The 12,178-nt window shown below is 52.8% G+C and overlaps 1 protein-coding gene across 1 annotated transcript; it reads left to right on the top strand.

Annotated features, from left to right (window-relative positions):
- The first annotated feature begins 5,255 nt into the window (after window positions 1-5,255).
- Window positions 5,256-8,481, top strand: LOC123620804 (elongin BC and polycomb repressive complex 2 associated protein). Its single transcript, XM_045526324.1, has one exon. It carries the CDS (start codon window positions 5,689-5,691, stop codon window positions 6,829-6,831), a length of 1,143 nt encoding a protein of 380 aa, XP_045382280.1. The 5' UTR covers window positions 5,256-5,688; the 3' UTR covers window positions 6,832-8,481.
- The last annotated feature ends 3,697 nt before the right edge of the window (window positions 8,482-12,178 follow it).

Raw genomic sequence — 12,178 nt, 5'->3', positions numbered from 1 at the left:
GCCTTGCTCACTGCTGGACCTCCAATTCTAGAATAGCACCTGGAACATAGGAGTGCCAGATGAAACAGGATGTCTAGTCACATTTGAATGACAGATAAACAATAAATAATTTTTATGTATGTTTTATATATTTTGTGGATCTTAATTCAAATAAACAAATTGTAAAGAAAAAATATAAGATAATTCGATTTTTTTTTTTTTTTTGAGCCCTGGGTAGAGTGCAGTGATGTCATTGTGGCTCACTGCAACCTCCAACTCCTGGGCTCAAGTGATGCTCCTCCCTCAGCCTCCGGAGTAGCTGGGACTACAGGCATGCGCCACAACATGCAGCTAATTTTTCTGTTTTTAATAGAGATGGGGTCTCACTCTTGCTCAGGTTGGACTTGAACTCCTGAGCTCAAGAGATCCTCCCACCTCAGCCTCCCAGAGTGCTAGGATTACAGGCATGAGCACCGTACCCGGTCAGAAATTTGAAAACTAACTAGCTATTTGACAGGGTTAAAGGTTGATTGTTGGTTCTTTTTAGGATTGATAATAATGTTGGGGTTATGTTTTTTTCTTAAAGAGTCCTTATCTTGTAGAAATGCATATTGAAATATTTAGGTATAAAATTATAGGATGTCTGAGATTTGCTTCAATATAATATGGGGCATGTTCTATATCTTAATTGTGGTGGTAACATCAGTATATTCCTTTGTCAGAACTATTTGAACTGTACACTTAGAATGTGCATTTTATTGTATGTAAATTATACCTTAATAAAGTTGATTTTTTTTTTTTTTGAGACAGAGTCTCAGTCTGTTGTCTGGGCTAGAGTGCCGTGGTGTCAGCCTAGCTCACAGCAATCTCAAAGTCCCGGGCTCAAGCAATCCTTCTGCCTCAGCCTCCTGAGTAGCTGGGACTACAGGCATGCGCCACCATCCCTGGCTAATTTTTCTATATATATTTTTAGCTGTCCATATAATTTCTTTCTATTTATAGTAGAGACGGGGTCTCGCTCTTGCTCAGGCTGGTCTCGAACTCCTGAGCTCAAATGATCCACCCGTCTCAGCCTCCCAGAGTGCTAGGATTACAGGCATGAGCCACTGCACCCAGCCAATAAAGTTGATTTTTAAAAAATGTGAGTAGAGGAGGAAGTGGGTGGGACAAGAAGGAAAGAAGACTGACCATGAGTTGATAGATGTTGAAGCTGAGTATTGGGTACATGGGGGTTAATTCCACTCCTCTGTTTACTTTTGTCTCGGTTTGAAATTTTCCATAATAAAACACTTTTTTAATTGCAAGAAGGAAGATGCTATTCCTATTTTATAGATGGGGAAACTAAAGCTTCCAGAGGTTAAGTAAGTTGCCCCAAAGTCACACAGCTGGTAAAATGATGAGTCTGGAATGTAAACTGACCCATCTGAGTCCAGAATTTAAGCTATTAACCTTGGGTGCACATTTCCAGAGGAGGTAGATCAACATTTGGGTTTATGCTAGGGGGTGATGTAGCCCTGCTGACTTAAGGAGTTCTGGAAGCAAGAAGGGCTAAAATCGTGGAGGCCAGGCCAGGGTGTGACAGGGTGGAGAAATGGCTTCCCTCTTAGATTCATTGTCACCGAGGGGCAGACTTGTGGTTACAAGCCCAGTGTGAGCTTAGGAGCCGGCTGCCTGGGTTTGAGTCCTGGCTATGTCACTTGCTAGCAGTGTGACTTGTGCAAGTCACATAACTTCTCTCCCTCAGTTGTCCTAATTTATAACATGGCTATTAATAGCAATGTAAAATGGTATAGCCAGTTTGGAAAACAGCTTGGCAGTTTTTAAAAAAGTTAAACATAAATGTACCATATGACCCAGCAATTCCACTCTTAACTGTCTACTTAAGAATATAACATAAAAACATATGTCATCCGGGCGCAGTGGTGTGTTCCTATAGTCCCAGCTACTCAGGAGGCTGAGGTGGGAGGATTGCTTGAGCTCAGGAGTTCAAGTCCAGCCTGCACAACCGCATTTATTAAAAACAAAAACAAAAAATATGTCTGCACAAAGACCTGTACACCAAGGTTCATAACAGTATTATTCATAATAACCAAAAAGCGAAAACAACCTAAATGTGATTGGATAAACAAAATGTGCTATATCCATACAATGAGCTACTACTCAGCAATAAGAGGGAACAGACTGCTAATACATGCTACAACATGGATAAACCTCAAAAACATGCTTTTGAGAAAGAAGTGAGACGCAAAGGACTACCTACTCTCTGACTCCGTTTATATGAAATGTCCAAAAAAGGGAGATCTATAGAGACAGAAAGTAGGTTAGTCACCCAGGGTTGGGGATGGGGGATCTCGTAAGAAATGTCCTAAATTTGGATTATGATGATGGTTGTATAACTTTGTAAATTTACTCAGCATCACTGAATTGGATACTTAAATGGGTTATATACTTATGTGTGGTATGTACATTTAAAAATATAGTATCTGTGTCATAGGATCTAACATAGAGTTAGAACAGATATTGGCATGCAGTAAGTGCTACAGAAATTATTATGGGGCTGCACATGTGGAGTGTAGTTCCCTGTGGTCCTTGCTATGGGAAAGGGCACTTGGGCAGTTTCCCTGCTCCAAAATCCTTGAATGTAGTCCTTACTGCCATGGGTGAGACCTGGATGGGCCAAGGAAGGGGAAGAGCTGGCTTCCAGATCCGGAGGGGCTCTTCCTATCCCGGGTCCCAGAGATGTCAGATGGACCCAACATCCAGCCTTGTCCCTCTTTTCCTCCTGTGGGGAGGAGGAGAGGTTCCCGAGAAGGATGTTGCCTCCCTCACCTCTTAGACTGAGGACGGGGTTGAGTGTCCTCTGCTGTAGGCAATGGGAATTGCAACAGCTGGGCCGCCCACATGAGCAAGGGTGACCGCTCACATCAAGTTTCAACCTTCCTGACAATGTTGTGAGGAAGCCACTGTTGCCTCCTTTTCACTGGTAGGGACATTGAGACTCAGAGGGTCCAGGTGACCTGCCCAGGGTTGCACATCTGGCAAGCCTGGTCCAAGTCCTCTGAAAAGGTGGCGGGATGACTCCAGGTCCTTTCAGCTGGAGAGAGACTCACACTAACCCCTACTGTTTGTAAAGCGCTGCCACCCCCTGGCTATATTCTAGGGGGCCTGATTAGAGCAAGGGGAAGAAGGCAAAGCGGAGGCAGAGGGAAGGATTCTCAGTAGTAATGACTCTTCAATAAATCTCCCAAACTCACAAGTGGAGACGGCAGCTTTTGGAGTCAGGGAAAGAAAAGGCCATTTGATGCTCACTGTTTTGTAATATCCACTCATTTATTCACACCGAAATTTTCGTGGCCTTTCTCTCCTGTATCAACACTGTGCTAGGCATGGGAATGCAAACAGGAATGTGACTCTAGGGGATAAAAGGAGTTTCCCAGTCCAGGTCTGTGCAGATGGGGCCCAAGTCCCTTCCCCAGGCATCTCAGCTACGAAGAGGCTGGATTGAAGCAGATACCTTCCAGCACACAAGCAAAAGAAGTATGTCAATGCTGTCTCAGGATCAGAGTCCTCAGCACTGTCCCCAGAAGAGACAGTTGTGAAGATCATCATCCTTCCAGAACTTTCCTCACAGGCGTGTGTGTATAGGGTGGGGCCAGGGCTCTTGAGGCAATTATAAGCTTGGGAGTCTAGACCCTGGCAGGACCCAGGATCCCCCCTCTTGATAACTGCCCTGAAGATCTCTTCTGCGGGTAGTGAGTATTTGGAGCAATAGAACAGCACACCTCCTCCTCCTCAGACCCGAGCCCCACCTCAGGGCTCTGCCTCTCGTCTCTGCAGGTGGGGGAGGGAGACCCGCATTATCCCATTCCTCCTAGATATTATTTGATGACATATAGGAAAACAATGCCTCTGTTGTCACTGTGCAGAGAGCCAGCATGCAAGCTGCATCATTTGTCCCCTTACAGAAACCCTCTCTTGCCCTGGCCTAAAAAATGAGATATTTCTCTCTGTGGCCCTTCTAGCAACCTTCCACAACTCTACTCCCAGCCGTCATACCAATCTCTGTATTTCTTCAGATAGGAAGCAGCCATGTCCCAAAACCTGATTTTTATCATGAGAGAAATATCCCGAGGATTCATTCATTCACTCACTCATTCACAAATATTAACTGAGCACCTATTATGTCTCCGGCACTGTTCTAGGCAGAGGGGATGCAGTAGTGATCAAGACAAAGTCCTCATCAGTTCATTTCCAGAATAACGGGAGAGAGGGACAGTAAAGAATAAAGGCATTCATGGACTTTCATGTAACAGTCAGAGACGCAGAAACTAAAGGAGAGGTGACAGAACGTGCTGGAGGTGTGTGTGCTGCATTATTAGGATTTTTATTGGGAATTCACTTTTTCTTTGCTTTCCTTGGAGAAGATGAGAGTGAGGACTGTGTGTCCTCTCCTCTGGCCTCTTCAACCCATTTTGGCAGCTCAAGCCTCAGAAGGCAGCGTCCTGGGATTGGGGGTGGGGGGCGGCGGCTGCAGAGCCAGCCCCCCGGAATTTAGTTAAGAGGGGGGTATGATATTTAGATACTGCATCGGAGAAATGGAAATAGGTACCGTGAAAACCGATTTATCGTTTTCCCTGGGTGTAATAATACTTCCCCCCTCCAAACTGATTTTCCTTTGTTCTTCTTGCACACCCTTACTGAATTCCTAACTACTTATTCTACAAACATTCTGTGTGTCCGCTGTGTGCCAGGCACTCTTCTAGGGGCAGGGAACAGACAAGCAAGGAACATTCTCGGCCCACAGGAGTCCCTGCTGCACAAAGCTTGTAAACAACCATCGCTTCATTTTATCTTTGCCCTCAACATTGTTTTTTAGATTCATCTATGTCGATTCACGTAGCACTTTTAGCCCCAAGAGGGCAGATATGAACAGTCCCATTTTACAGACGCAAAAACTGTGACTGCTCAGGGAAAAATGAGGAGCTCTGTGCAGACTAAATCCCAGGACGCCACCAGGCCACGTGCAGCGGCGCTTTCGGCCCCTCGCGATCCCACCCGCGCATACTCCCCCCTCGCTCCCTCCCAGCCGCCGCCGCGCCGGGTCCACGTGTGTGTGTCTGTGTGCGGAATGGGGATGGGGGCGGTGCCGCCGGAGGGGTGGGGTCCGGGCTAACGTCACGGGCAGTGCTGTCCAATCAGCGGCGGGCTCGCGGCCCCGGCGCTGGTATTGGGGCAGCTAGGGGGCAGTTCTCTATAACGCGGTCTCCGGGAGCCAGCGGGGAAGAAAGAAGCCGAGCGGGCGGAAGGCGCCCTCCCCGCCGCCTGGGCCCGGGCACCGGGTGCCGGGCCCGGGGTCCTTCCCGCCTCCCGCAGCTGCCGGCCGCTTTGTTTCCCCCGCCTTTGCGTTTCGGGCGACTGGAGAGGGGCTCCTGCCGGGGCTGCGCGGGGAACGCGGCGGCAGGAAGGGCGGCCGACCGCGCCGGGACACGCAGGGACCCAGGAGTCCGGCCGCCGGGAGGGCCGCGTGACGAGATCGAAGAGGGAGCCAGAGCTCTGCGGCCCCGGGTTGCGGGCCGGGGGCGCCCGTGAGCAGAGACCTCCCCGTCGAGGGGGGGCGATGTTCCCCTCGCCCGTGGGCTTTTCGGGCAGCCAGGGCATCCCGCCGTTGGGACCGGGGCCCCCTCAGTGGGCATACCCTCGGGCTGCTCTATGGAGACTCTGTGCCCCGCTCCCCGCCTGGCAGTGCCGGCGTCCCCACGAGGGTCGCCCTGCTCCCCCACACCCCGGAAGCCGCGTCGGGGGACCCAGGAGTTCTCTCCGCTGTGCCTGCGTGCCCTTGCCTTCTATGCCCTTGCCAAACCCCGGGCGTCCTCTCTGGACCTGGGGCCTGGGGAGCAGGCGGCGCGGGCCCCCGTGCTGCAGGGCCCTCGCGCCCCTCTGTGCGCTGGCGGCAGAGCCCCGGATGGCCTGAAGCACCTCGGGGGACAGGCCGGGCCGTCCAGCGATTCGAACTCCCTGGCCACCGAGGATGCCGACGACGCCGCAGTGTACCCGCGCGCCGGAGAGGAGGAAGAGGGCGGAGGCAGTTTCCCGCACTTCGGCGCTCGCTCCTGTGCACCTCCGGGCCGCTGCCCGGCGTCCTGGCGCCCTCGGGTATCTACGACCAGCTTCGCCTCGTCCCCGCCTAGGCCAGCCCCGGGTCTCGAGTCCCAGCCTGGCCCAGCCGCCAGCCCGCCTCAGGAGCCCAGTTCCCGGCCTCCGTCGCCACCTGTGGGCCTCTCCACCGAGCCCGCGGGTCCCGGGGCGGCGCCGGAGCCGTCCCTGCCGGGCCAGACAGCCGCAGTCGATGGAAACCCCCCGCCAGCCGCCCCCGAGGCACCAGCCATTAGTCCCTCGACGGCCAGCACAGCTCCGGCCGCGCCGGGAGATCTCCGCCAGGAACATTTCGATCGTCTGATCCGCCGGTCTAAACTTTGGTGTTATGCAAAGGGCTTCGCCCTGGACACTCCTAGTTTGCGTCGGGGGCCTGAGAGGCCGCCAGCGAAAGGGCCCGCCCGGGGAGCCGCCAAGAAGCGTCGGCGGCCGGCGCCCCCTCAGCGCAGCGCGCAGCCCCGCCGTCCTGCGCCCACGCTCCCCACCACGAGCACCTTCAGCCTCCTCGACTGCTTCCCTTGCCCCCCGGCCCTGGTGATTGGGGAGGATGGAGACTTAGGGCCGGCATCCTCGCTTCGCCTCCAGGGAAACTCTAAGCCCCCGCCTGCCCATCCGCTGTGGAGGTGGCAGATGGGGGGTCCTGCTGTCCCTGAGCCCCCTGGCCTCAAATTCTGGGGGATCAACGTGGAGGAACTCTGAGCGTGGGACCTGTTCTGCCAAGGGGGAAAGTTGGGGCCGTGGCCAAATCACCGGCTCGAGGAGAGAGCCCCGTTCCTCACGTTTGTCTGTCCCCTTCCTTTATGTTTTATGGGCTGTGGACAGAGGGACTTCAAATGACAGTAATCGTCAAGCACCTAAGTGGTTGGGGTGACATTCCCTCCCCTCATCCTTTGCAGAGGAACCAAGGGCTGGAGTCAGGAGGCTTAACAGAAAAAAGCTGAATGACACAGATTCCTATCCCTGCCCCCTTCCTTCTTGGATCTCTAGGTGCAGGGCCTTCACCCCAGTGGCAGTAAAGGAGGCCACCGCTGAAAGACCAAAAAAAGGGGGGGGCGGGAGAGGAGAGACCTCCGTGATGGACAAACTGGTTGTTTCTGTGTGTGTGGGAGCCTGGGGGTGTGGGGGCTGTGGTGGGGGTGGGGAGGTGATTGGCAGCTCCCTGGGGGCATCCCCCACCCCCACCGTCAGGCCTTTAACCCTTAGATTCCCTCAGGCCTTCCCTAGCACTCCTAGCACCACCTGAGCCTTAATGGGGGAGGGAGCAGTTTGGGCCAGGGGAAGATCACCCTCATCCTGTTCTCTTTCTAGGCACCCCCAGCTCAAGTGACCCCCTAATTGGTGAGATCTTCAGTCTCAGCCACTAACCTTTCCTTTTTGTCCAGTTTTGGAGGTTCCTCCTTCAATGTTCCCTGTTTGTTTTCAGTTTATAAGGTCTGGTGGGTAAAAGAGACCCCCCCCCACGCCTTGATTAGTTGGCTCCCACCTCTCTCTTAAGGGCTGAGGGACCTTCTCTTCTGGGAAAGTGCAGACTTTGCCCGGGGAAGGGGCAAGAGATTGTCCCAGGGAAAGTAATGGAAGGTGGAAGAAATCAATAAAATCAGACCAAACAAGTCGCCTTTCGAGGTCCTCTCCACCGATTTATGGATGGGAGGGGGTGGAGGTAGAGGGCAGGCGTGAGTCCATTCTTTGGACACCCAAACTCAGCCCTTTTAAAGGGTAGAGATAAAACAAGCCGCTTTTTGAAGAGGGGGTAAACGAAAGGGCTCTTGACCCAACTGCAAGGTCCCCTGGGGTTTGAAGGGGCAAAGTTGGGGTTTGGATGAGACCTGGGTTGAGGTACCTTCAGCTTCGGCCCCAGCCTGAAGCATTGCAGGAGTTGTCAGGGATCTGACGGATCGGAAGGGGGCAGGGCCTGGAGATTAGGTCTGGGGTCAGAGGTTCTGTTTTCTAGGGGAGAGGAGAGATAGGCCCGGATCACACCCTCAGCCCTCAGGCCAGGAGGATCCCCTTGAGTCAGAGAGGAGTGGAATCGCTTTCTCCTCCACCCAGGTGAGGTCAGGAGAGGTCAGGTTTTAGGGACATTCCAAGTTGAGATATGAAGGGAAGCTGGAGGGGAGTTGGATCTGCCCCACAATTAAGGGACCCGGTGACCTTCTGCCCGCACTAGTGAATAACGCCCCCTTTTCCCCCTAAAACGGGGCGAGGGAGGAACAATTCCCACATACGACACTAGGGAAGGACTTGTCTCCTTTTCTGTGAAAATGCCTTGTAAAAAGTTGTTATTGTTTGCATAGAGCAGATTCTTGAGAAAAACCATTTTGGACCACAAAAGTTTTGTTTGGTTTAAAAGCTGTCTCCTTTCATTTTTCTTTCCCTGGGGGCAAGGGTGGGGGTGGGGTGGGTGGGCGTGGGGTGGGCACCGCTCTCTTTTTCCTTAACATCTGGCCTTTGTGAACCCTGCTGACCTCCCCTCCCCCCTCCAGCTGTGTTGAGGAGAGAAGGAAGGAGGGGTGGGAGAGAGTCTTCCATCCTGTGCTGGGGTGTCTGTCTTATACCCCAAGAATGGAGGAGGGAAGGAAGACGGTAGACTCGAGATGTGGGGAGAGGATTGCCATGAAGAGGGGGTGATGTTTGCGAGGAGAAGTTGAGAAAGGCAGACAGACTCCCTGTTTTTAAAAAGCTCCTCGCTTTCAGTAACGTGCTCTGGGTCAGCTCTGGCCCTTTCGAGCAGCCTGGAGCTGGGCGCCGGCTGCCGGTGTGCGTGCTGGGCAGACGAGGAAGGGGCGTTGGGCTTGAAATACTCTTTCGGACTCTCCTCCTCTGCGGAGCAGGAGGTGATGCTGTTAGTTTGGCTTCCCTCCTCCCTGCACCGCTCCCCCCCCCCCACCGCAACAAGTGAAAGGGTTAAACCTCAACTTGGAACAGGGCGGGGCAGTGAGTTAAAAAAACGTACCTTTTGGCCAGACTTGGAACTCCCCTCCTTGTGAGTGAGGGTTAGCTCAGGAGACTCAGGGCTGAGCATCCCCAGAAACCTTCTAGTCACGCACAGAACAGGGAACTGTTAATCTCCTAGGGCTGCCTTAACCATTTACCACAAACTTGGGGGTTTGAAAAACAGGAATTTATTCTCTCACAATTGTGGAGGCCAGAAGTCCAAAATTAAGGTGTGGGCAGGGCTGTGCTCCCTCCCAAGGCTCTGGGGGAAGTTTCCTTCCTCGCCTCTTCCAGCTGCTGGCGGCCCGATGTTCCTTGGCTTGTGGCTGCAGAAGTCCAATCTGCCTGTGTCTTCACAGGGCCTTCTCTTCTGTCTCTTATAAGGACACTGATTGTGGCTTCAGGGCCCACCCCATACTCCAATGATGCTCTCATCTTGACATCTTTAATTTTATTACATTTACAAAAATCCTTTTTCCAAATAAGGTCATATTCACAGGTTGGGGTGGGGTGGGGATCGGGACATGGACAGATCTTTTTGGGCTCCACCATTCGGCCCACCACAGAAACTAAACCCCAGAAGAAGAAACTTGCCTAGAATTTCTGGGGAAAGGAAGCATGTAATGGAGTGGTTGGGGTTGGTGTGGGGCACGACCCCTCCAGAGCTAGGGCCACAAGTGTCCCCGAATAGCAGCAGCAGGGGAGAGTCTGACCCCTGCTTCCCCCAGGGTCTCCCCAGGAAGCTGAGACTCCCCCTCCCCCAAGGGTACACTAGAGCCCCCTGAGGAAGTCCACTGTCCCTCCCTAGTGTCCTTGGCTTTCTTGGGTCTCTTTAGGTGTCCACAGCCCCTACTTCCACCCTTCCCCTCCAGCCACCAGCCACTGCTGTTTGTTAGGGATGTGGAGATCGTGGGGTCTCAGTTTCGGTCTGGGTCTCTAAGTTCTCTTACCAGGTTATCTCTTTTCCTTTAGTCTCAGAGGTCTCCTCCCCGTGGGCCTCTGGGTTTCTGCCCCTCCTCACCAGGGTCTCTTGCAGGCCCCCCAAGAGTGAGAAGAGTGAGCGCTCACTTGCCTCATCCAAGTCCAGCCCGCTTACCATCCCCTCCCTCCTCCTGGGAGCCTCAGTCGCCCCCATCTCCTCTGCCTCTTGCCCCTTAAATCTTGGCAGCCTGACGCCTGCCCCTGAAACTGACAGCCCCCAACCACCAATGCAGCCGATCCTCCCTGCCCGCCCCTGGACTTCTCCAGAGCCTATGACACTGCTGGGTGCTCACGAGGGCCTCCTAGTTCTCTGCCCCCAAAGGCCCCTCCTTTGTCTTCTGTCTCCTCTTCTTCCTTCTGTCCTCAGGAAGCTTTAAAAAGAGGGAGCTGAATAAAGTCCAGGTGACACCTCCCCTCTGCCCCATCTCCTCCAGGACTGCCTTTGTTTCCCTCTCCCAGGTCTGCAGCTTGTGCCTGCATGGATAAGTGACTGTCCCTGTCTCTTTTCCCTCCACTGCCTCTCCTGCACTTTGGTCCCATATCTCCATGTGGATGCTGGCTACTCATACACTCCCTGTTGAGGCCCAAACTCATTGTCCCTGCCCCCTGCCCACATCAATCTCCCTGGTCAAGTCCACATTCTGGTCACAGCTCTGCCTTTCTCCCCATTGCTTCCTGAGATTGAGCACCCTGAGTTCTCAGCTGGGTCCTCCCATTTGACCCACAGCTATGTAGTTCCAAACCTCCCCTGTGTCCCCCCCGCCCCACCCCGCCCCACCCCATATCTCCAGCATCCACGATCTCCACTTCCTCACTGTGCAGCGCCCACCACCTCTAGTCTCCATTATTGCAGCAGCTACCTAAATAGTTTCTGGATGCCTGGTTTTTCCTGTTCCCCTCAGATCAGGTTACCTTCTTACTCAGTGGGTCCCCTGATTTTATAAAATGCAGCCTCCTTGGCCTGTCTTTTGGGGTCCTATATGATTAGGCCTTAGACACCCCCTCCCCTGTGCAGCCTCATCCCTCTTACCTGACTTTGTACCCTGTGGTCTGCTGTGCTAGGATGCACTTCCTCTCCCCCAGCCTCCCCCCACTCCTCCATTCATTCTCCAAAGCCATCTTTACCTTCATTCTCCAAAGCCATCTTTACCTTCATTCTCCAAAGCTCATTTAGAATGCCATCTCTTCCATGAAGTCTTCTGATTCCTCCAGTTGGATGTGCTCCATACCACCTCTAGACCCTCTTCACCCTTCTGTGTCTGGGAGGGAGGGACCGTGGACCGTGGAGGGAGAGTACGGCTTTGGAGCCCAACATTCGAGCTTCCCTCCATGGAGAGCTGGGGTCAGCGTACTCATGGCAGAACATGTCTGACCTAAGCCTTCATTTTATTGCCTTGGCGTTAACTAAGAGTCACTGACATGTAACAGCCACTTCAAAATCACTCTTGCAATTGTAAAAACTTCCTGAGGAGACACCATCCAGTGTGCCAAGTCCCCCTACAAAGTGTTTATATTTTTTTTAAGATGAAAAGTTAGGGTATTGATGAAAAGCTTATAATTATTCATGATTTTTTTCTTGAACCCCTCTATGGTCATCTTATATCTCTTGCTTCATTTTTTAAGGTCCTGGATCAGTGCCCTGTGCACTGCAGGCACATAATGAATACCTGTCCAAGGGCCGAGGGCATATTTTAAAAGGTTTATTTAAAGGACTGCACGCAGGCTGGCGAGTGGCCCTTGGCCAGAATGCAGTTCCAGAGTTTGTCCACTAGATGCTGCTGTCTGCTAGCAGCAGGCGAGGAAGACCAGCCTAGAAGGGTGAGTGGGAAAGGGATTCATTGTCCCAAGCAATTGATGCCTCCTGGTGCTGGGCCCTGTGCTGGGGCCTGAGGGGGATCCATGTGCAAGACATGGTCCCTGGACACCGGGAACTTAAGGCAGGTGTCAGGTGCTTTGCATGCATTATTTTGCTTTCATAACAATAGATGGGTATTATTATCTATTTAACAGATGAGGAAATGGGGCTCAGAGAGGTTAATTGGCTTGCCTGAGGTCACACAGCCAGTGGAGGAGCAAAGTTTAGGTCTGTTCTGTATGACTGGGTTTTCCTCTGAGAGTGGGAATGGCACTT

This window comes from Lemur catta, chromosome 15 (assembly GCF_020740605.2).
Source record: "Lemur catta isolate mLemCat1 chromosome 15, mLemCat1.pri, whole genome shotgun sequence".
Classification (NCBI taxonomy): Eukaryota; Metazoa; Chordata; class Mammalia; order Primates; family Lemuridae; genus Lemur; species Lemur catta.
The sequence above is the reverse complement of the archived record's forward strand: the minus strand, read 5'-3'. Positions and strand labels throughout refer to the sequence as shown.